Source organism: Marmota flaviventris, chromosome X (genome assembly GCF_047511675.1).
Source record: "Marmota flaviventris isolate mMarFla1 chromosome X, mMarFla1.hap1, whole genome shotgun sequence".
Classification (NCBI taxonomy): domain Eukaryota; kingdom Metazoa; phylum Chordata; class Mammalia; order Rodentia; family Sciuridae; genus Marmota; species Marmota flaviventris.
The window spans coordinates 42,280,348-42,304,441 of record NC_092518.1 but is presented as its reverse complement, the minus strand read 5'-3'; the positions used below and the strand labels follow the sequence as shown (position 1 = coordinate 42,304,441).

Here is a 24,094-nt window from a genome sequence, read left to right as displayed (position 1 = left end):
AGAATATTCTACCAATGAGCTACATCCCCAGTCCTTTTTAATTTTTTTTTTTTTTTTTACTTTGAGACAAGGTCTTACCAAGTTACCAAGCTAGCCTCAAACTTGCTGTCCTCCGGCCTCAGACTCCTGAGTCACTGAGATTACAGGTGGGGGCTAGCACACCCAGCTCAAACAAGAATTCTTAGTAATTCAAAATGGTGATAGTATACACTCTGTTCCCTTAACCTCCCCATGCTTTATTGATCATCCAGAGGTAAAAGTTTTGAGAAAGGGCCTAAGCCCTTCATCCTACACACTTGACAGGGAGACCTAATCAGGTAGAGGCTAGCAGAATTGAAGAGCAGACCACCCTGTCCATTGAAAGGTACAAGAACTTCACTCAGGAGGCCAAACTGGCTTGAGAGATGCAACGGCTTTATTGTTGCAGTAATACTGATACAGATATCCTCTTCCCTGCTGGGGCTTCTCCACCCCTTGGTCCTTGACACTGGAATGTTGGGGAAAGGAGCCAAATCTGGAGAGCTGGAGGGAAGCTACTGGGACTTGTGAGGGTTGGGGATCACCTGGGACCAAGGATCCAACAGTCAGGTATTCTGATTCCACCCAGGTGAGGCCTGAGAACACTTGGTTTGGGGGTCAAGATTTGGCAATGCCTTAATCTGGTTCAAAGCAGGGGTGGGGCTAGAAAAGCTTTGGTCCCGGTATCTTGTGTTGAGAATTCCTTGCCCTGGGCATGGGATCCCAGAACGGAATACCAGTGAATTCCAAATTTGGGTTGGGGGGTATCTCTTGAGTCCATAGTTTGAGATTGGTCAGGGATGCTCTGGTCTCGAGCCCCAGTTTTGGAGGTGAATGTAGGTGGCTCTGGATCCCAAGTTCAGGGCTGTAGAAGTCTCTGGTATCTAAATAATAGGGGTCTGGATCCAAGGAAATCCTGATTTTGCATGTGGGGCACATTCACAGAGGTCTCGTTTGGACTAGGGGGCTCTAGGCTCCTATCTTAAAGTCTGGGAAAGGGCTCTGGGTCCCAGGTATGGGCTGGGGTGGGATGGTGTTCTCCAGGCCCTTGGGTGCAGATTCCAGGCCCTTAGGATCCAGCCTCCTGCTCTTGTCCCAGGGCCTCTAGTAGCAGCCCCATTGGCGTTCGCTTGAGACCAATGCTCTCGATCTTGTTCTCGATCTTGTTTTTAAGGTTGCGCAGGCGCAGCGAGGCATGCACCAGGATCACTGTGGGCGGTATTCAGAGGAGTCGGGTCAGTGGGAAGGGCCCTTATTTTTCAGCCAGTCGGGGCCCACTGGAGGGAATTGGCTCACTGGCAGGCCAATCATCAAGTGGAGTGGCAAGGACACCTCTGGAGTAGTTATCTTTACATGGGGGCGTGGCCAGGAAGGGAGTCCAATAACAGGGACGTGGCCAGTTTAAGGCACTTAACACCAGGAGACCCAAGAAGGTGGTAATAAGAGAGGCGTACTCTTAAGTGGGGAGCAGCGCCAAAGAAGGCGCATTTAATAGAGGCCTTGCTGCCCTTGTGTTGCTTCTCTAGTCTGCTTCCCAGCCCCCTCTCAGCCCACGGACCAGCACAGGGCGGGCCTGCTGACTTAAGCGCGCTGGCCATTTCCCCGGCCATTTCAGGGTAGTGAAGACTCACAAAGGACCGGCCCGGCGATGCTGATCAGGAAGGTGCAAGCGCCACCCGCGACCCAGAGAACGAGGAGACCGACGGCAAGTACTGCTGCCAAGCAGGCTGCTGGGTGGCTGCGGCGGCAGCGGCGTACTGCTGCGCGGGTCTCAGCAGCCCACACCAGCACGCCGAGGGCTACCACCACTGCAAGCGCACTCAGGAGCGTGTGCAGCGGACGCACGTACCTGCGGGAACAAGGGCACTAAGCTAGTCTCACCATCCACTAGGTCCTGGGCCCCAAGAGCGTAGATCCCCGTTTCTGGACCATCCAGCCCAGCAAACACTCATGCCAGCTCTGTCCCCGACAGGTCCATCCACCAGATTCCTGTGGACCCACATTCCCTGCGTGTCAATCCTACAGTCTGAATTTCTTGTTCCCTGATTTTGGTCTTCCCATCTCGCTAGATGCCCCGGGCTCCAAACACTTTCCTGGGTCTTTCTTCTGACTCTACCCCCAACTCCTGAGCAGGGATCCTTCTCCAGCAACCCCACCTTCACCTCACCCCACATCCTCCATTTGAGCCGAGCCCCTGCAGATCCAGCATCCAGGCCTCAAATCCTGTCACACATTTCTTTCTCCCTAGGCCCAGGGTCTTTACAGGACCACCTTCCAGGCGTCCTCCACAAATGTCCCCTCCAGGCTCCCATTTCCCAGTAGATTCCTCCATCATCATTGCTAGAACTCCAGGTCTTCAGTCCCACGCTTAACTTCCAAGTTAAGAACCCCACTCTTAATTGCCTAAGTCCCTCTTCTATTTAGATTCTCCATCCCTCTGATCTCAGGCTTTTCAACCCTGGGTCCTCCCTCTGGGACCAAGTTCCCCAACAGGTACCTCTTTATCTTCATGTCCATCTCCAAGCCCACTTTCCCCTTCAGTTCCACACTTCTCCATCCTCCCTAGATCTTTCCTCCAGACCCTCCATCCATCCCCCGCAGGCCTTCCTTATAACCAGGATTCACTTCCTTCCGTGTACTTTAGGCCTTCCACTTCTGCCATATTCACCCTTCTTGCCTCAGCATTTCCTTAGGTTCCCCCTCCCAGTCCTCAAAGACCAAGAGGTCCACCCTCTATGCCCTGCTGGCATCCCCAGCCAACCGTTGCCTCCCTCCCTCACCCAGCCAGAGCGAGACCAAAGCCAAAGCAGAGAAGGTAGTTGGTTTGATAGTAGAGGAGGTTGTTGATGACGCGGTGGCACCATCGCTGCGGGTCGCATAGATCCGGAGCAGCCAGACGTGCTGATCCCAGAACAAAGTCGTCTAGGGCGCGTAGCGGTGGCAGCCGCACCTCCGACATCCTGCGGGTTGCTGGACCAGCCCGGAGGGCGGCCGGACTACAACACCCGTTATACCCCGCGGCAGCGCGGGGCACCCCGGGAAATGGAGTCTAAAACAAACCACAGATATACTGCGCAGATGCGCATGTGACCGGAAATGCAAATAATTTGCCGGCAAGTAAGGCAGCAAAGGCTGCCGGGAAATGATGCCTCAGCCGCGCAACGAGGTTCTGTGAACTCTTCAAATTTTGAACCGCCCCTAGGCGGGGCATCGAGATTGGGAGCAGTACTGGGCGGGGCTGGCGGCTCAAGCACTCGGTAGCAAGACCGGAGATGTAAGGCCGCAGGGACTTTCAGAAGAACCCGAGTAGGATTCCACTTCCTGTCAGGATCCAGAGAGGGTCACACCTCTCTGGCCAACTCAGAGCCCCACCCCTGAGGTCAAGCCGTAAATGCCTTTAAGGGCCTTTTATTCACATCAATTACATCAAAGATCATCTTTTCCTGGAAAGCTTTTTTAAATCCCCAGGTTGGATTAAGACACGCCCTCTTGAGTCTTTGGCAAATTTTTCTGGGCGAGGAGCCCCAGGGAATCTGCCGGCTTCCCAGTCCGAGGCATGGCCCTTGGGGCAATCATCAAAAAGTGCTTGGAGGAAGTGAGCTGTTTATTTAGACATCTCTCTGCTGGGTGGAGAGTGGCACAGGCCCCATTAATGCTTGATGGTTGGTGAATTCCACAGCACTTCCCCACCCTCAAGGTTCAGTTCTACCATATGTCACTGCAGGTTCCTAGCACGTCCCCCAGGGTCCTTAAAAATCATCATCATCACAGATGTCAAGGTACACGTCGAAAGCCTCTCTGTTGCAGTTTCCATCAGGAGTGAAGACATATTTGTGGAAGGTTCCATCTACGCAGATGGCTGGGGGGGTGGGAGGGGTGGTAAAAGGTTAGGGGCTGCCACAGCCACACACAGCAGCCTTCTCAGGTGTCGCATGGTCTAGGGTCTACCTCCAAATCCTTTGCCCAAGTGCCATACCCCTTACTGATGATGTGTTGAGCCACACACTCCAGCTCCCTCAGGCTTCTGATGGCCCTCAAATTCTTCTAGGTCCAACCTGCAGACCTTTGCCCATGCAGTACCCCGAACCAAGGGGCTTTTTCCACTCACCAATTACAGAATTGACGTTCTTGGACGTATTGCGACCAAAGGCGCAGATGCATGCTGACTCAGCAGGTACAGTAAAGCTCGCCAGGCTCCACTGAGAGTCCACATATTGCCCAATCATAGGCCCCACCTTGCCCACACGAGCCAGCCTGCAGGCAGCACTGGGTAAGCCCAGGTGGGGTACATGGGCAGGGGGATGGGGATGATACAGGGTGAGACAGAGGGTACTCACGCAGAGCGTCGGTTGAGGCGGGTATCCTTGAGAGCAAAGATATGGACAGTGCCTTTATCACTGGAAGCGCAGAGGAAGGAGGAGTCGTGGCTGAAGTTAATGCTGGAAGACAGACCAGCCAAGTGCACATGTAATGTGTGTCATGGGGTCACCACCCCACCATACATATCTTGTGCTCACCAGTATAGGGTTGCAGGGTCAGTGCCTCGTCGCAGCTCCACCAGTTTTTCCTTGGACTGAGTGTCAAAAAGGCGAATAAGGGTGCCCTTCTGGGAGGCAGAGGCCACTACAGTGCCTGGCTGGTTCAGGGACACACAGGCTACATCACTCTGATGTGCATTGATGGTGAAAGGAGCAGATGAGGTGCCAGGCTTTGTGCTTGCCAGATCCTGAGGTAGGAGGGAGCTGCTTGGCCTTGGAGTGGCATGGAGGGGAGAAGCCAAGAGTCCACAGGGAGAGCCAGCCCACCTGTATTCTTGCCCACTGGACAACTCACCACAAGTTGCAGACTTCCACACTTGTGTCCTGGGAATACAAGCAGTTGCTTCTCCAGGCTGGGACAGAGGTCACAGAGCCCTAGGGTGTGAGGATGCAGGAAGGATGGGCAGGTAAAGAGGAGAAAGGTGAGGGTACAGTCTCTCGAAATGGGCAGATTTGGGTAAGGGACAAACTTCAAATCTCCATAATGGGGACATGTTATCTATAGAAACTGGGGGTAGAGTGAGGGTGGTGGCAGAATTTTGTTCAGCTGCACTCCCCACCAGATTCCTATCCTCCCCCAAGCAGCTGTGGATTCTAATACGCTTCTATGACAGCCTAGAAGCCCAGGGCTCCCTAACACACCCACCCACATCTTCACTAGGTGTTTCTGCTCTCATCTGAGGCATCCAGAGATGGGACAGTGCTGAAGGTGGGGAGAGAGAACAGTGGAATAGAAGGATGAATAGACTGCACCCTTCAGCCCATTTGAGCATCTCTGTGCATGAAGCCTTTCTCCCTGTTCTTTTCCCCATGTACTGGGGATTGAACTCAGGGATGCTCTACCACTAAGCTACATCCCCAATCTTTTCAGGGTCTCATTAAGTTGACCAGGTTGGCTGTGAACTTAGCATCCTGAGTAGCTAGGATTAGAGACATGAGCCACCATGCCTGACCTCTCTTCCTAATTTTTAAAAATACATCACAGATTATTATACTTTAATTATAACAATTCATAAATCCATAGTGATACTTTCTAAAAGTATTTTTTTTAATTGTTGATAGACCTTCATTTTATTTATTTATATGTGGTGCTGAGAATCGAACCCAGTGCCTCACACATGCCTGGCAAGTGTGCTACTGCTGAGCCACAGCCCCTCTTTCTATTCTTTGTGTGTGCTCCCTTCCTTTTTCTCCTATCTCTGTCCCACTCCTGGGCTCACACCCTTACACCTGCATATCTGGGTCTTCTCACCCTTGGGGTTGTCTCTGGTGTCAAATTCAAACAGCTTTCGGGGATTGTCAGGAAAAGAGTACACGTAGATACGGTTCCTCAGCACGATCACAATCCTGTGGGCATCACACAACACAGGATGGCCATGAGGGGAGGGAGGGCAGGCTTCCCAGATAGAACTCACTCTTTCACTTGTTCTGGGGACCTCCTGCCCTCCACCCCAGTCCTCCTCAGGCTCACTTGTCATGGCGCATGCGCACAGCCAGCACTGGCTTGGTGAAGGTGAACTCCAGCACCAGCTTGTCCTTGGAGTCCTTGCCCTCCCGGGCATCATCCCAGATCAGCACTGCTGGGCAGGTTGGTGGGTTGGTGGGGCCAAGGTTTAGGGTGAGGGGCAGCCCTGGTGACACAGGACCCACCCCTTCTCTCCATTGGACCTTACCCCACTCCCTTGGCCTTTCACTAAACCCCCAATGTGAGCTTTGCACAGCATGATCACTCTGGGCAAGGTCCCTGAGGGACTAGGTTCTAGAACTATTATGCTTGTTTGGTGATGAGGAAACTAGGGTTTGAAGGGGTTTTGTCTGACCAGGGACCTTACAGCCCATCAACAACCAAGAAGGGGCTCATACCCAGGCTTATAACTTTCCCTCAGCAACCATATCTACTTCCAGGGTCTCAGTCCATACCCCTCAGAGATTTCTGTGAGGAATCCTAGGGCTCTGTGACTCACCTAGGACAATTCTTCCCATGCTGTGGTGGGATTGACAAGAAAATACCTTAAAACAAGATGGCACTTAAGGCTCAAGCCAAGGAGGTGTTTGAAAGACAGCACCAAGGTGTGAAAAAACTATTGATTGTGTGATCTTAGGCAAGTCAACCTCATTGGGCCTCAGTTTCCTCATTGATAAAAATGTGTGGCTTAAGATGTGACAGTCATAGGTTCTCTCCCTAGCACTGTAAAAATAGGAGAGGGAAGAATCATGATACTTCCTACCAGAGTTACTGTGAGGATTAAATGAGTCAATACAGATGAAGTGCTTAGGACAGTGTCAAGCTCACAGTAAGTGTTCCATAGGTAAGAACATGGCACATACAGGGCACTGGGTTAAGTGTGTTTGTTGTCCTCGGGATTGAACCCAGGGCCTTGTGCATCTCAGGCATGTACTGTACCACTGAGCTATACCCTAAGCCCCAATAAGTGTTTTAAAAATGAAAACAAAACATCAAGCTTCTCATCAAACTTCCAAGCTGTGGGCCTCACTATGGGAATCTGAGGTGCTCTGACATTCATCTGCTAGTGCTTCCCAGATTCCTGTGGGAGGCCAGGAATCCCAGGAATCTGGGTCAAGGGCAGGATGAGGGCACTTACCTGAGATCTCGGAGAACTTGGGGCTGCCACCACCGCCCACCAGGGCCAGCAGGTTGGAACGGTGCAGCATCTCTACCAGGCCCATGCTGCCCACCTGCTCGTGGTCTGAACAGGGACCAGGATGTCAGTGGAGGTAGGTGCCAATGCCCAGCCTTCTGCCCACCACCCCTCCCCCACTAAGTGGCTCACCCAAATGCCCCTTCTCCATCAGTGGTTCAACATTGTAGATGCGCACACCTGTCTCCATGGCACAGCAAAAACAGCCTGGGGATGGAAGGAATCCAGAACACCTGGAGAGGGGAGCTTAGGCCTATGGCCCACCTCTGACCCTTCTCTCCTCCCCTCCCTCAAGGGTACAGGTACAAGCATTATTCACTTTGGTCTTGGTTGAAACGTAGGCTGGTCACCCCTCGAAGAGGCTGCTGAGTCATGGTTCAGGATTGTACCCCTAGATACAATAGTATAGAGTTGACAAGGGTCCTGGGATCTCCCCTCCACACCCTAGAACTTCTGTCCCTAAGTGATTTCTTCTCCTCCCCACTCTGCTAACTTCTCGACCAGACTACAGAGAAGATAAAATGGGAGGAGAGTCCTAAAGTCTCTGCTCTAAGCTCCAAAGTCCCCCAACAGAATGGCCAGAAACCCTATTTTGTCTCACACATATTTTCACAATCCCAGACCCAGGCCTATACTGACTTAGTCCTTGTACCTCCTCCTTAGACACTGACCCTTACTGACTTGACAGGAAGTAATGTGGTAGGGGACACCCCAGTGATACCTCCTCCCTACCTCCAGCCAATCTTAAGGTGGCCTCAAACCACTGCTTACCCACTTCTGATCTTCACACATGCATACAGCACCCAACTCTGACTGTCAGTATATAGGGGAAAAGGGGTCAAATACTTTTACTGATTCTTGCACCTTCTGAGACTGACTGCAGTGTGTGGTCCACCACCCACAGGAACTTCCCTCATGCCCTTCCTACTCTACCGCAACTCATTCATATATTTGAATCTTCTCACAATTTTCTTCCTCACAAACCTTCCCCATCTCCTTCTCACACCTTGCAAACTCTGCCTACCAAGGCCAGCTTAGACTTTCCCCTGGGTCCCATTATGACCTGAAGACCCTACTTCAGTATTCCTGTATCACTTTCAATCTTCCACTCGTGGAACATCTGATTTCTTGTGCTCTGCTGTCCCTGGCTCCTACTTGAACTGGCTTAGATCCACCGTCAGGCACCCATCCCCCTAATAGTGCTTCTCTAAACCCTCTACCCTCTCACCAAGACCCTGCTCCAGGGAATAGCTAACCCTAAAAGCCTTTTCCCAGGACACACCACCCAAAACCCCTTCCTAAGAAAACCTTAACCTTGTAAAAAAGCCTGTTCTGGTTCCCCCCCCCAAGATTCCTGCCCTAAAGAGCCCCCATCCTCCCTTCAAATCCAATCTCTCTCAAGACCTCTACCTAGATACACTCCCCTGCCCATCTTCTAAAGTCTCCTACCTTTCCCCCCTCCATCTGACAGCCTCACTCCCCCAAGACCTATACTTTTGATAGCTCCTCCTTCCAAGACCCCTTTTTTGGACTTCCATCCATTCCAAATACCAGCACCACCCAAGAATCCTACACGGGACGCCTCAGGCCTCTTCTAAGACTCCTCTCATACCCCTTGCAACACCAGCACTCACTTTAAGACCCCTGGCCCAGATCCCTAACCTACTAAGACCCCTCCTCAAGACCCCACCCCCCGTGACCCCGATTAGCTCTGGGATGTGCTCCAGTTTCCCACCGCCTTCACCGACCTGACTTCAGTGCGTTCCTGACCCCTGGCCTCGCTGTCGGTGCCGCCCGCGGCCCGGCTTTCTGACCTCCCAGGCCTTGGTGCCCAGCTCAGGTGTTTACATCAGGCCCCGCTTCCGGGGGAGGGAGTCTGCGACCGGAAGTGACTTCCTGGCCTGACAACTCGATCGCACAACCCTTCTCGTCCGGTTTGCGGGTCTTTCGAGCATCCCGAGTGATACCAGGGTCCTCCATGGAGGGCTCAGGGAGCAGAGGAAGGTCGGCTATGGGGACAGAGGATACCCAAGGGCAAGGTTGCCCGAGGGCGTGGGAACCAGGAAGGGGTTGGGAAGAGAGGGCCTTCCCTTTGCTAAACGGAAATGGGCCCAGCAGGCAACTCTTTAACCCATAAATAGCCAGAGGCTTTTAACCTTCCAGGCGAACAAGACGTGGTCCTCCGAGTTGGGCTAGAGTAGCTTCCGGCTGTTTGTCTTAGGAGTGGTCTCAGACTTAGGGAGGTGGCTTGAAAGGCTTGGGGCATAGGCGGATTTAGAGACCTTGAAAGTTAAGCCTTTATCTCTTTGGTCAAGGAAACTCAGGGATGGAATTATACTCTCCTCACTGCACCTCTGGTCCTGTTTTATTTACAAAATGAGAAATAGTTTTTTGACGATAAAAGGTATGAATGCTTACTGTAGAAACCAAAAGGCTTCCAAATTATGTGCATGCTGGAAGTATTTCTTTTCTTTTTCTTTCTTTCTTTTTTTTTTTTTTTTTTTTTTTTTTTGGTGTGTGTGTGGTGCTGGGAATTGAACCCAGGGCCTAGTGCATGCGAGGCAGGCACTCTATCACCTGAGCTATATCTCAGCCCATGGAAGTATTTCTTAAACTTAAAAAAAATTGAGACAAGAATGGTTTCATACAATTTTAAGAAATATAAATTGTTACAATCAGAATACTAACACTAATGCAATATACCTTTTTTTCCCCCTGGTACTGGGGATTGAACCTGGGTTCAAGAGCATCTGTTTAATTCATCTTTTTAACTGGCTCATGATATTCCATGTTATAAATATAGTTTTGTTCAGCTGTTCCCTCATTGATGGACATCTAGGGTGTTTCAGCTCATGTATCATTAACAGCCATCGAAATGTTTACCTGTGCACTTTGACCCCATATACCCTCCTAGGCATTTGACTCCTCAGCAAAGCCAATCTTCTGGCTTCCTTCAATGTCTACTTCCTCATGTCCCAGACCATATTTAACTTAATTCAGTTTGGCCTCTGTCACTGAGACTGCTGTTAACCAAATCACTGATGAGTAACAATCTTGCCAAAGCAGCAATCACTTCTCTGCCCTCTCCTGGGACATTCCAGTGCAGTCCACAGTTCTTCCTGCTCTTACTCTCCTCATGTTCTCCATCTCTGGCTATCCCTCCATTTGTATACGATTGATTTCCAAATATTATAATCTTTGGGTATTGCTATTGTTTGAATGTGTTCCTCAAATTCATGTATTGGAATTTTAATCTCCAAATTCATATATTAATGGCATTTGAGGGTGGACCATTGGATGGTGATTGGGTTCAAGAGGTCTTTGCCCTCAGGCCCTTGCCTTGGGAGTGGCTTTGTTGTTGGCTTTACAGTTGCAGATGGAACTGTGTATGCTAGGCAAGTGCTCCACTACCTAACTACATTCCCAGCCCCATTTATGCCATTTACTAGTGAAAGGTTTTTTTGTTTTTTTTTTTTTCATTGTGTTTTGTCTTGTGGTGCTGGGGAAGGAACCCAGGGCCCCAGGTGACTTAGGCAAGTGCTCTACCATTGATCTATATCCCTAGGCCTTAGGTTACTTTTTTCTGTGTGTAAAGATTAAGGCAAAGGGAATTACATTATCATGCCAATTGAAAGTAGCCTTTTTGAGAAATTTGGCTTTTATCTCTGTGATCCTGATTTCTTGTAGATCAGATTTAAAGTTTAGTTTCAACTTGCCTTAATCCTTCCACAAAAAAATAATCTAAAGTAACCCGATATCCAATTTTTTTTTTTTGGTACTTGGGATTCAACCCAGAGGCGCTTTACCACTGAAGCACATCCCCAGCCCTTTTTAGCTTTTAATTTTGAGACAGGATCTCACTAAGATACTTAGGGCCTCACAAAGTTACTGAGGCTGACCTTGATTTTGCAGTCTTCCTGCCTTATCCTCCCTAGTGCTGGAATTTTAGGCGTACACCACTGGGCCCAAATCCAATCAGTTATTTTTCCACTGTTCTTTCTCCCTGTCCCTGCTGTACAAGAAAAGTAACTTTGAAATGAACAATCTGATTTTTTTTGTTTCAGCTTTCTTCAGCCTTTCTGTACCTATAAACCAGCCTTCTTTCTTTAGCTCATTGGAACAATTATGCTTTTATGAAAAAAGTATTACCAAATTCTAGAGTCACAGTTAAAGCCAGTTACAAATTTTAAGTGGATCTGGGCAAGATGATAGACTCCTATAATCACAAAACTTGGGAGGCTAAGGCAGGAGGATTTTAAGTACAAAGCTAGCCTGGGCAATTTAGTGTGACTTTGTCTCAGAATAAACAATAAATTAGACCAGGCATAGGAAGGGCTGGGGTGTGGCTCAGAGTTGGAGCACTTGCATAGAATGCGTGAGGCAGTGGGTTTGATCCTCAGCACCACATAAAATAAAGGTATGTGTCCACCTACAACTAAAAAAATAAATGTTTCAAAAAGAAATTAGACCAGGAGTGGTGGTGCATGCCTGTAATCTAAGCAACTCAGGAGGCTGAGGCAGGAGGATTTCAAGTTTAAAGGCAGCCTCATCAAATTAGCAAGGCTCAACAACTTAGCAAGGGGCTAGGGATGTGGCTTAGTGGTTAAATGTCCCTGGGTTCAAACCTCAGTACCAAAATAAATAAAACAAAATTAAAAAGGCTGGCATTGTCACTCAGTGGTAGAGCATCCCTGGGTTCAATCCCTACTACCACCAACAAACAGATTTTCACTGGATGCCATGGCACATGCCTGTAATCCCAGTAACTGGGGAGGCTAAGACAGGATGATCACAAGATAAAGGTCAGCCTCAGCAAATTAGGCCCTAAGCAATTTAGTAAGACCTGTCTCAATTAAAAATAAAAAGGGCTATTCAAGGAGGCTGAGTCAGGAGGACTGCGATTCAAAGCCAGTCTCAGCAACTTAGTGAGGCCCTAAGAAATTTAGTAAAACCCTGTCTAGAAAGAAAAAAAATAAAAAGAGCTGGGACATGGCCAGTTGGTTGAGCGCCCCTTGGTTCAATCCCTAGTACCAATAAGTAAGTAAGTAAATAAATAAAAGTAAAAAGGGCTTGGTATGTGGCTCAGTGGTAAAGCACCCTGAATTCAATCCCCAGTACCAAAAAAAAAATTGCAATTTTGCCCTTTGACACTATCCTTTCTTTATAGATGATTGCCCTGGCTGCCTCTAATTCTTTGTACCACTAGAGACTGCTCTTTGATGGACCCCTAGGAATTGTGCTTTGGGATGTACACCCAGAAGCAAACCAGTGGAGTCAGAGGGTATTGAATCCTTCACTTGGTGAAGGACATCATGTTATTGTTCTAGAGGGACCCTTTCAGTTTACATTCCTATTCCCAGGCCTAAGTTCTTGGTCTCTACTGACCCTCCCTGAGCATTTTCTGTGCCTTTTTTTTTTTTGTACCAGGGATTTTGGGGATTGAACCCAGGAGTGCTTAAACACTGAGCAACATCCGCAGCCCTTTTTAATATTTTATTTAGAGACAGATGCTTAAGGCCCTGCTAAGTTGCTGAGGCTGGCTTTGAACTCTCAATCCTCCTTCCTCAGCCTCCAGAGCTGCTAGGATTACAGATGTGCAACACCTTGCCCAGCATTTTCTAGCTTTCATAGTTTTTTTTTTTAAATATTATTTTTAGTTGAAGATGGACACAATACTTTTATTTTATTTGTTTTTTTTTTTATTTTTATGTGGTGCCAGGGATTGAACCCAGTGTCTCACGCACTGAGCCACCCAGGCCCCATAGGTTTAACAGTTAAGTAGGTGTTAATTGGTCCCTCAGTTTAACTGACATTTCTCTGATTATTGAATTCGGTCATCTTTTCATGCCCTTGCTTGGCTTTTGAAGTTTCTCTCTCTTTTTTTTTAGAGAGAGAATTTTTTTAATATTTATTTTTTAGTTTTCGGCGGACACAACATCATTGTTTGTATGTGGTGCTGAGGATCGAACCCGGGCCACACGCATGCCAGGCGAGCGCACTACCGCTTGAGCCACATCCCCAGCCCCTTGAAGTTTCACTTATTTCCTTTCTTTTCTTTTTTTTTAATTAGGGATGGATCTCAGGGCCTCCTGCATGTTAGGTAAGTGCTCTACCACTGAGCTATACCCCCAGGCCATCTTTTTTTTTTTTGGTTTTATCTTCTGTCATATCCCATGATCATTTTTCTTTTGAGATTGCTGTCTTTTATGCTGGGCACAGTGGTGTACATCTGTAATCCCAGTGACTTGGGAGGCTGAGGCAGGAGGATTGCAAATTCGAAACCAGCCTCAGCAACTTAGCAAGACCCTAAGCAATTTAGTGAGACCCTGTCTTTTTTTAATATTTAGTTTTTTGTTGTAGTTGGACACAATACCTGTTTTGTTTTTATATGGTACTGAGGATCGAACCCAGGGCCTCACACGTGCTAGGTGAGCTCTCTACTCCTGAACCACAACCCCAGCCCCAGACCCTGTCTTAAAATAAAAAAATAAAAAAGGGCTGGGGATGTGACTCAGTGGTTAAGCACCCATAGGTTTAATTCCTAGTATAAAGAAAGACAGAAAAAACAAAAAGGAAAAAATTGATTTTCAAGAATTCCTTGAAATTTTGAAATATGAATATCTCCATAGCTTTATATACTTTTAATATCTTCCATTTTGAAATCTGGTTTAAAAATTTGCCTACAAATTTGCTTTGTTAAGTAGATTTTTTGTGGTGTTTGTGTTTTTGCGTTGCTGGGGATGGAACCCAGGACTTCCTGCATGCTTGGTAAGCACTCTATCAGTGAGCTACATACAGTAAGAATACTAGAAATTATTATTTTTATTTGGACTACTGGGAATTGAACCCAGGGTGCTCTGTCACTGAACTACATCCTCAAGACTTTTCGTTTTTTAAATTTTGCTATGTTGCTGAGACTGGCCCTGAACTTGCAATCCTCCTGCCTCTGCCCCCTGAGTAGCTGGGGTTGTACCACTACACCTCGGCACTTCTAACATTTTCTTGAAGACTTGCTTCCTCTCCGACATTATATTTTCCTACATTTCTTTCAATCAATTTCATCTTTGTCATTTAGGTCTTCAATCCATTCAGAATCTACTGTGTTTGGTGGTATAATGTATGAACCTAGTATTTTATTTCAGTTCATGCCACTTTCTCACACCATCTACTGAAAAGTATATGCTTTACTCATTGATCTGTGCTGTCATTTATGCACGTTTGGCTTCAGTCCATGCAGGGGTCTTTCACTGACCTCCCTACTCTTTCACTGGCCCTTTTCTGTAGCAATACCATGCTGCTTTTATTATCTTGTGTGACATTGTGAAATAAATATTATAAATATTTAGCCATTTTTAGGCACACACTCCCTGGAATTTCTTTCTTTTGGTGGTGGTTTACTAGGAATCAAACACAGGGACTTCCAGAATTCTAGAAGGCTCTACCACTGAGGTATGCCTTTAACCCTCATTGGAATTTCTTAAGTGATAAGTGCCTTTATATGATAATGAGATGATGGGTACTTAGGGAATCCCAGACAGCCTTAGGGTGGGGGCTTGTTGCCAGGGGATCCAAACTTATTAGAGGGTTAGAACTTTAATCCTGCCCTTGAGCTCCCTCCAGTTTAGGGAGAGGAGCTGAAGGTTTAATTGAACACCAAAGGCTAGTAATTTAATAAATCCTGACTATGTAATGAAGCTTCCATTCAAACTCAGATGTGGGCTGGGGCTGTAGCTCTGTGGCAGAGCACTTGCCTAGCATGTGTGAGGCACTGGGTTCAATCCTTAGCACCATATAAGAACAAACATATATAATAAAGGCACACTGTCCATCTGCAACGACAAAAAAAATTTTAAAAATAACTCAAAAGTACTTGGTCCTGGATGCTTCTCCACAGATGGCAAGTGGACATGTGGGGCTTCAGGAGGGTGACACACCCCTTCTCTCATATTTTATATGCATCTCTATTATCTGGCTGGTTCATCTGAATACTTTATAAAATCCTTGGTAATAAATGATTAAACATAAGTATTTCTCTGAGCTCCTGTGCTGCTCAAGCAAGTTAACTGAACCAAAGGAATGGGTCATGATTCAAATAAAAGGTGGTTTTTAAACAGCACAGATCATAACCTGTTCTTTAGGATCTTAGGTAGCCATCAGTCTTGTGAGACTGAATCCTCAACCTGTGGAATCTAAAGGTATCTACAGTTAGAGTCACAATGAAATTAATCAGAGGACACCCAGCTGGTGTCAATGGCAGAAATGATTGCTTAACAATCCCCACATAAATTGGTGTAAGAGTGTTGTGTTGGCTGCTTGAGAGCAGGAAAAAAACTCGTTTTTCCCCACATCTTGTATCTTTCTTATTTATTTATTTTAATATTTATTTTTTTAGGTGTAGATGGACATAACACAATGCCTTTATTTTTTGTGTGGTGCTAAGGATCAAACCCCGATCCTGCCTGTGCTAGGCAAGCCATAATCCCAGCCCCTCTTATTTATTTATAATTTTGAAGACATTGTCTTTCTATTGCCCATGCTGCTCTTGAACACTTGAGCTAAAGCAATCGTCCTGCATCAGCTTCCCTAGTTACTGGGACTATGGACTACACATCTCTCCTTACCCTGTGTATCATCAGGTTTCAACCAGGGGAGCAGAACCTGTAGGTGTTATATATGAAGAAATTTATTGTTTGCTATTGTTAGTGTAGAAAGTTACTACAATTATTGGCCATTTTGCTAACTTCAATTATTGGCCATCTTGCTAAGGCTTATCAGTTAGCAGTAGTGACTGGGTATCCTTCTTCTTAGTTTTAAAGGATATGGATCTAAAATTCTTCTATGCAGTATGATGCTTGCTGTGTACTTTTGGGCACGTAACATTTTTATTTTCATTTTTTGTTGTTGTTGTACTAGGGATTCAACCAACAGGTGCTCTACAACTGAGCTCATCATCAGCCCATTTATTTTTTTTTTTTAATTTTTTTAAAGAGAGATAATTTTTTAATATTTATTTTTTTAGTTTTTGGCAGACACAACATCTTTGTTTGTATGTGGTGCTGAGGATCGAACCCGGGCTGCACGCATGCCAGGTGAGCGCGCTACCACTTGAGCCACATCCCCAGCCCAATTTTTTTTAAATTTTGATACAGGGTCTCACTAAGTTGCCCAGACTGGCCTCAAACTTGTGATCCTCCAGCCTGTACTACCTCTCAAGACAGGGCATGCATGACTTTTGATAAAATTACCCATCACATATTTTACTTTTTCTATGATAACTATATATATGTTTGTGTATACATATATAATTTGTCTTAATTAGTGATTTTCGTTAATTAAAAAATATATGTTCTAGCCAAGTGCAGTGGTATATGGCTGTAATTCCAGAGACTAGGGAGGCTGATGCAGGAGGATTGCAAGTTTGAGGCAAGTCTCAGCAACTTATTGAGGCCCTAGCAACTTAGTGAGATCCTGTCTCAAAATACAAAAATAAGGGCTGGGGTTGTAGCTCAGTGGTAAGACGCTTGCCTAGCATGCATGAAGTATTGGGTTCAATCCCCAGAATCACATAAAAAAACAACTAAATAAACAAAATAAAGGTATTGTGTCCATCTACAACTAAAAACATTTAAAAAAATAAAAAGTGGGCTGGGGTTGTAGCTCAGTGGTAGAGTGCTTGCCTAGCATGTGTGAGTCACTGGGTTTGATCCTCAGCACCACATAAAAATAAATAAAATATCCATTTACAACTAAAAATATTTTTTAAAACAGGGGCTGGGTATGTAGCTTCATAGTAGAGCACCCCTGGGTTAAATTTCCAGTACAAAACAAAAAAGCTATGGTCTATTTTATAAATTTTAAAATTTATTAACCTCTAAAGTTCTTCAGTATACCTACTAATCACAATCTCTTCTTTAACATTGAGCCATATCCTCAGTCCTTTTTGTTTTTTATTTTGAGACAAGGTCTAGCTAATTTGCTGAGGCTGGTTACAGAGTTGCAATGCTCCTGCCTTAGCCTCCCAAATCCCTGTGATTACTGGTGTGCACCAATAGCGCCCACCTAATCATTATCTATTCTTTCCTAAGAACAAGAAGAAATTCTTTAACAGTAGAGCCAGGAAGAGGACTGTAATCAGCAGCTGCTATAATCGCTCACAATGAGTCCACCTTCTGACAATCACAACCCTGTGGAATTTCCTCCCCTTCAGTGTAGGCTGAACCTAGTGACGAACTTTTAATCAATGGAATGTGGTAAAAGTTACAGGATGTCACTTCCATGATTAGATTTCAAAATACTGGCTTGTGATATGTTAGTGTTCTCTCCCTGTTGCTGCCATTCTCTGCCCACCCCTCTTTTTTGAACCAGGGATTTAACCCAGGGGCATTTAACCACTGAGGCATATCCCTAGCATTTTTTTAAAATATATTTATTTATTTATTAATTTTTTAGGTGGACACAATATCTATATTTTATTTTTATGTGGTGCTGAGAATCAAACCCAGTGCCTAATGCATGCTAGGTGAGCGCTCTACCACTTGAGCCACATCCCCAGCCCCTCCCCAGCATTTTTAAAACAAAAATTTTATTTTGAGACAGGGTCTTACTAAATTGCTGAGGGCCTCACTAAATTGCCAGGTCTGGCTTTGAACTCATGATCCTCTTGCCCCAGCTGCCCAAGCCACTGGGATTATAGGCATGCACCACCACTCCCAGCCTCTCTGGCCCTCTTGTTGGCTTTTTCTGATGACACTAACTGCCATGCTATGACTGACCCATGGTGAGGCCCATGTGTCAAGGAACAGAGTCCCTTGGTCCAGCAATCCTGTGAGTCAGCTTGGATCTGTATCCTTTTTTTTATTATTAGTTGTTCAAAACATTACAAAGCTCTTGACATATCATATTTCATACATTTGATTCAAGTGGATTATGAACTCCCATTTTTACCCCGTATACAGATTGCAGAATCACATCGGTTACACATCTACTTTTTTACATACCGCAATACTAGTGTATGTTGTATTTTGCTGCCCTTCCTATCCTCTACTATCCCCCTGGATCTGTATCTTTTGCCAGTAAAGTCTTCAGATGATATCAAAGCCCCAGCTGGCACCTTCCTGACCACCTTGTGTGAGATCCAGAGCCAGAGGACCCAGTTAATCTCTGGCCAGACTCCTTAGGCATAGAAACTATAGTTTTTGTTTAAAGTTTTAGTTTTTGTACTGGGGATTGAACCCAAGGGGTGCTTAGCCACTGAGCCACATCCCCAGCCCTTTTTAATATTTTATCTAGAGATAGGGTCTTGCTGAGTTGCTTAGGGCCTCATTAATTTGCTGAGCCTGGCTTTGAACTCATGACCCTCCTGCTTCAGCCTTTTTAGCTGCTGGGATTACAGACAAGGATCACTGCACCCAGCTATCAGGAACTGTAGACAATAAATGTGAGTTGTTTAAAGCTGCTTAGTTCTGGAGTAATTTATTATATAGTAAAGAGAACTAATGGAAAGACTTCTGTGAATACTCTATCACTTTCACACTGGGCATGTTATTTCATCTGCAAGGTTCAGTTTTCTCATTTGTAAAACCAAGCTAACAATATCTACATTGCATATGAGCTTTTAGGACTGTTAGTAAGATCTATAAAGGCACAACACATAGTAGGTCTTCATCTTTATGACTTCCATTCTTATAAATCTGACACTTGTTCCAATTGCAGTGCAACCAATTATAGAATACAGATTTCTTCACCACTGAAACTGCTTTATCATGAAAATTTCACTCAATTTGTTGTGTAATAGAACAGGCAGCCTTCTACATCCATTGGTTCCACAAAAATGGATTCAACCAATTATAGGCTGAAAATGTGTTTGTATTTTGTGGTGTTGGGGATTGAACCCAGGATCTCACACATGCCAGGCAGGCATACTTCCATTAAGCCACATCCCTAGTCCCTGAACAGGTTTTTTTTTTTTTTTAATGCATTTGTGTTGGTGTGTTGGTGCACACTTATACCAGCAATCCAGGAGGATCACACATTTAAAAACCAGCTTTAGCAATTTAACAAGCTCCTGAGCAACTTGGTGAGACCCTGTCTTAAAAGAAAAAAAATTTTAAAAAGAGCTGGGGATATGGCTTAGTGGTTGAGCTACCCTGGGTTCTATCCCTGAAATGAATGAATGAATGAATGAATGAATAAAACCCTGCATTTGTGCTGAACATGAACAGATTTTTTTATAATTTATTTCCTAAATAATGTAGTATAGTAACTATTTACATAATATTGTTATTTAAACTTTACAGGAGGCTATGGATAGGTTATATGACAATATTATACTGTTTTCTTGGAAAAGGTGATTAATACCTATAATTCCAGCAATTTGGGAGTCTGAGGCAGGAAGATTGCAAGTTAAAGGCCAGCCTGGGAACCCTACTAAGACCCTGTCTCAAAATAAGAAATAAAGAGGGCTGAGATTGTACTTCAGTGATAAAGTGGTAAAGCATGCCTGGGTTTGATCCCCAGTACTGAAAAAAAAAATAAAGAAACTCCAAATACTATGCCTTTTTTTAAAGCAACTTGAGCTCTGCAGATTTTGGTATCAGTGGGGGTTCCTGCAACCAATCCTCCTTGAATGCTGAGGGATAATTATTTATAATGTACCTCAAAATGTATTACCTTTCAAATTAACATCTCCATTTTGAAGCCAGGCACAGTGGTGCACACAAGTAATCCCAGTAACTCAGGAGGCTGAGGTAGGAAGATTGAAAATTTAAGGTTAGCTCCAGCAATTTAGCAAAGCCCTAAGCAATTTAGTGAGACTCTGTCTCAAAATAAAATGGTTTGGGATATAGTTCAGTGACAAATTGCCCCTGGGTTATATCCCCAGTATGAAGAAAAAAAACAAAAACCTTCATTTTTCCAATTCAGTGCAACACACACACTCAAATTTTGTGTGGGCCACAATTAACTATGTTACAGGAGATCATGAATTAGGCCTGGATACTGTAACCAATGTTTCCCATTCAACATCAGATCATGCCATAAAAAGTTTTCTTTTTCTTTTTTGAGGTGCTGGGGATCAAACTCAGATTCTCCCACATACCAGCCAAGTGCTCTATCACTGAGCTACATCCCCAACCCCAATAAAATCTTGTTTCCTCAGAGAAAAAAGACAGTCAAAACAAAAATAAAAAATAAAAAGCCAGGCATAGTAGCACATACCTGTAATCCCAGTGGCTCAGGAGGGTGAGGCAGGAGTTCAGTGAGTTTAAAGCCAGCCTCAGCAACTTAGCAAGGCCATAAGCAATTTAGAGAGACCCTGTCTCTAAATAAAATATTTTAAAAAGGGCTGGGGATGTGGCTAAGTGGTTGAAGGGACGTCCTGGGTTCAATCCCAGTATCAAAAAATAAAAATACCTATAAATAATAAAAATAGAATAAAAACCAAAAAAGAAAACAAAGGATCTTTGTAGTTGCTATGTAAATGGACCTCTATATTTTGGATTTTTTTTTTTTTTGTACTGGGAGATTGAACCCAGGGACACTTTATCACTGAGCTTTATGTCCAGCTCTTTTTAATTTTACTTTGAGACAGGGTCTCGCTAAGTTATTTAGAGCCTCACTAAATTGTTGAGGCTGGCCTAAAATTGTCAATCCTCCTGTTCCAGCCTCTGGAGCCACCAGGATTACAGGTGTGTGTTACCAACCCTGCTAATAGTTTGGATCTTGAATATCTCTCAAAGCCCATTTGTTAAAGGCTTGGTCCCCAGGGTGGTGCTATTGGGAGGGATGGAATTTATGAGAGGTGGAATCTTGGTCTTTTGGCCATTGGTGGTGTGACCCCAACAGAGATTAGGGAACACCCCTTCCTCTTTTTCTCTTCCTGAGCATGAGGTGAGCTGGTGTGGTCTGCCATGTGCTCTTCACCATTTACATCCTGCACCCCCACTGGAGGCCTAATAGCAATGGGTCTGCCTGATCTAGATTGGAATCTCTGAAACTAAGCTAAAATAAACCTGTTCTTTTTATAAATTGATAATCTCGTATATCTCGTTATACAGACGAAACCCTCTCCGAAGAGCAGTTGCCCACACCTGATAGGGCAAGAGAATGTGGGGACATCTTCCTTACTAGATCCTCATGGATACATGGCTCAAGTCTGGCTTTTTCCTGTACGAAATCTCCCTATAATTTTTATGTTTGCTCATGAAACTTGCATTCACGCTGAGAATCTTTATGCATAGACTCACAGACAAACCTAGGAAATAGAAAACAAATGCCTGCCAATGATCATCAAGAATGAACACAAAACGGGCGCGCACACCCCCACGGAGGGGATGGGGGGCAGGGAGGAGAATGTAAAACGAGAGGCGGGGCGCGCACCGCGGCAGAAGGAGCGAAGCTCTGGCCCAGCGAGGAGTGGGCGAGTACCGGGACGCGGGTCCAGGACGCGGGTCCTGGGCATCAGGCTGTGTGAAGTCAGCGCGCTCACCTAAGCGCTCACCTAACCGTGATCCTCGCCACCCCGAGCCAGGAACAGCGATCTCCTAAGGCCCGCCTGAGGCCTCCGTTCCCCGTCCAACGGCAGCGACGACGTCTTGCACCCTGCCAGCTCGGCGCTCCCGACCCTCGACCCTCTCGTGCCCCCGCCCTGCCTCCGCTTCTCCGCGGATGCAGCCCGAACAAGACCACTCAAGGTGAAGGATAATCTATAATACCAGCACTTTGAATGAGAATTTGTTTCTCTGCCACAAACTGAACTTTTCTTTTCTTTTTTCTTTTTTTCTTACTTTCTTTTCTTTCTTTCTTTTTTTTTTTTTCTTTTGGTGAAGGAGTTGAAACAAACCTAACTTTGTGGCATAGCAGCTATGCAGCTTGAAATCCAAGTAGCACTGAATTTTATTATTTCATATTTGTACAATAAGCTTCCCAGGAGACGTGTCAACATTTTTGGTGAAGAGCTTGAAAGACTTCTTAAGAAGAAATATGAAGGGCACTGGTATCCTGAAAAGCCTTACAAAGGATCAGGGTTTAGATGTATACATGTAGGGGAGAAAGTGGATCCAGTGATTGAACAAGCATCCAAAGAGAGTGGTTTGGACATTGCCGATGTTCGTAGCAATCTGCCAGAGGATCTTAGTGTTTGGATCGACCCATTTGAGGTTTCCTACCAAATTGGTGAAAAGGGACCAGTGAAGGTGCTTTATGTGGATGATAATAATGAAAATGGATGTGAGTTGGATAAGGAAATAAAAAACAGCTTTAACCCAGAGGCCCAGGTTTTTATGCCCGTAAGTGACCCAGCCTCTTCAGTGTCCAGCTCTCCATCGCCTCCCTTTGGACACTCTGCTGCTGTAAGCCCTACCTTCATGCCCTGGTCCACTCAGCCTTTAACCTTTACCACTGCCACTTTTGCTGCCACCAAGTTCGGCTCTACCAAAATGAAGAATAGTGGCCGGAGCAACAAGGTTGCGCGTACTTCTGCTATCAACCTCGGCCTGAATGTGAATGACCTCTTGAAGCAGAAAGCCATCTCTTCCTCAATGCACTCTCTGTACGGGCTGGGCCTGGGTAGCCAGCAGCAGCCACAGCAGCAGCAGCAGCCATCCCAGCCGCTGCCGCCACCACAGCAGCAGCAACAGCAGAAAACCTCTGCTCTTTCTCCTAATGCCAAGGAATTTATTTTTCCTAATATTCAGGGTCAAGGTGGCAGTACTAATGGAATGTTCCCAGGTGACAGCCCCCTTAACTTCAGTACAGTAATGCCTTTGATGTACTTGAGGCCTATGGTGACCTCAACGAGAAGTCTTTTGTAGGTGGCTTGAATTTTAGCTTAAATAACGTACAGTATTCTAACCAGCAATTCCAGCCTGTTATGGCTAACTAAGAAAACAAAAAAGTGTGTCGTACCAGTTAAAATGCACGGGCGCAAGAGGACTTTTTTTGCACCTCCTTGAGATTTTTTTTAAGCTTATAGTAAGGATACATTCAGGCTTGGTTACAAAAATAAAACATGAATCGTTTTTCATTTGTCAACCAAGCACAAAGTTATTTTATACTGACTGTATATTTTAAAGTATACTCTCAGATATGGCCTCTTACAATATGTAAGATATAGCAAGGACATGGCTGATTTTTTTTATAAAAAATTACCACTAATAAGTGGGTTTATTGGTCTTTTCTAATTGTACAATTTAATTTAGTACAAAATTTGTAAAATATCAGAGGAGATATATATATATCTTGTTTCTATGACATGGTATTGCATTTATATCTTTTTACTTCAGTGATCTGGGACAACAGCAGCTTCATGTTGTATTATTTTTTTTTACTGAAATTGTAAAATATCCATCTTAAAGATATCAACTATTCTAAAAATTATGTACAAGATATTCCTTTAATGGCAGAATTAAAGTGTACAAATATTTGCTTTTTCAAAAAATGTATTTTCTGTTAAAGGTCTAAAGATTTTTGCTATATATTATGGAAGAAAATATCGTAAATATTAATTTTGTACGTATATTGTGCAATACTTGAAAAAATGGTATAAAAGTATTTTGAGTCAGTGTCATACATGTTAAGAGGGACTGAAATAGTTTATATTAAGTTTGTTTTAAAATAAAAAAAAATTAAAAACGATTAGTCTTAATTAAAAACTATTAGTCATAGGTTATTTTCTAAATGTATATTTTCTTGGTATTGGTAGACAGACCTGCTGGCACCCAGAAGCACTCTATCACTTAGCTACATACCCAGCCTTTTCATTTTTTTTGAGATAGGATCTCACTAAGTTGTACTGCTGAGATTGGAATGGGTTTCCCCCCAAAGTGTGTGTTTGAAAATTAATCCCCAAAGAAACAGTGTTGGAAGATGGGACCTCACATT

The 24,094-nt window shown here is 45.0% G+C and overlaps 2 protein-coding genes and 1 pseudogene across 4 annotated transcripts; 1 reads left to right on the top strand and 2 right to left on the bottom strand.

Annotated features, from left to right (window-relative positions):
* Window positions 1–393: 393 nt before the first annotated feature.
* Window positions 394–3,051, bottom strand: Praf2 (PRA1 domain family member 2). Its single transcript, XM_027952307.2, has 3 exons — window positions 2,799–3,051; window positions 1,650–1,867; window positions 394–1,227 (listed from the first exon to the last, which is right to left on the bottom strand). The coding sequence occupies exons 1-3, from the start codon at window positions 2,975–2,977 to the stop codon at window positions 1,088–1,090; spliced, it is 537 nt and encodes a 178-aa protein (XP_027808108.1). The 5' UTR covers window positions 2,978–3,051; the 3' UTR covers window positions 394–1,087.
* Window positions 3,052–3,604: 553 nt separating this feature from the next.
* Wdr45 (WD repeat domain 45) lies at window positions 3,605–9,118 on the bottom strand. 3 transcript variants are annotated; one of them, XM_027952270.3, is made up of 11 exons: window positions 8,965–9,118; window positions 7,536–7,607; window positions 7,349–7,423; window positions 7,160–7,264; window positions 6,028–6,136; window positions 5,809–5,903; window positions 4,852–4,931; window positions 4,536–4,744; window positions 4,356–4,457; window positions 4,127–4,272; window positions 3,605–3,877 (listed from the first exon to the last, which is right to left on the bottom strand). In XM_027952270.3, the coding sequence occupies exons 2-11, from the start codon at window positions 7,588–7,590 to the stop codon at window positions 3,768–3,770; spliced, it is 1,086 nt and encodes a 361-aa protein (XP_027808071.1). In that variant the 5' UTR covers window positions 7,591–7,607; window positions 8,965–9,118; the 3' UTR covers window positions 3,605–3,767. The 3 variants fall into 3 exon arrangements, with proteins under 3 accessions (XP_027808071.1, XP_027808072.1, XP_027808073.1); XM_027952271.3 differs by having other exon boundaries at window positions 6,028–6,133; XM_027952272.3 differs by lacking the exon at window positions 4,127–4,272.
* Window positions 9,119–9,294: 176 nt separating this feature from the next.
* Window positions 9,295–23,839, top strand: LOC114105707 (protein Tob1-like; annotated as a pseudogene).
* Window positions 23,840–24,094: the final 255 nt, after the last annotated feature.

Coding starts and splice junctions, on each gene's coding strand:
- Praf2 (XM_027952307.2), bottom strand. CDS start 2,977: ATGTCGGAGGTGCGGCTGCCACCGCTACGCGCCCTAGACGACTTTGTT. Junction 1,868..2,798: donor TTTGGTCTCGCTCTGGCTGG/GTGAGGGAGGGA, acceptor TTGTTCCCGCAG/GTACGTGCGTCCGCTGCACA. Junction 1,228..1,649: donor CATCGCCGGGCCGGTCCTTT/GTGAGTCTTCAC, acceptor TACCGCCCACAG/TGATCCTGGTGCATGCCTCG.
- Wdr45 (XM_027952270.3), bottom strand. CDS start 7,590: ATGACTCAGCAGCCTCTTCGAGGGGTGACCAGCCTACGTTTCAACCAA. Junction 4,932..5,808: donor CACCAGAGACAACCCCAAGG/GTGAGAAGACCC, acceptor CTCACACCCTAG/GGCTCTGTGACCTCTGTCCC. Junction 4,273..4,355: donor CGCCTCAACCGACGCTCTGC/GTGAGTACCCTC, acceptor TGCTGCCTGCAG/GCTGGCTCGTGTGGGCAAGG.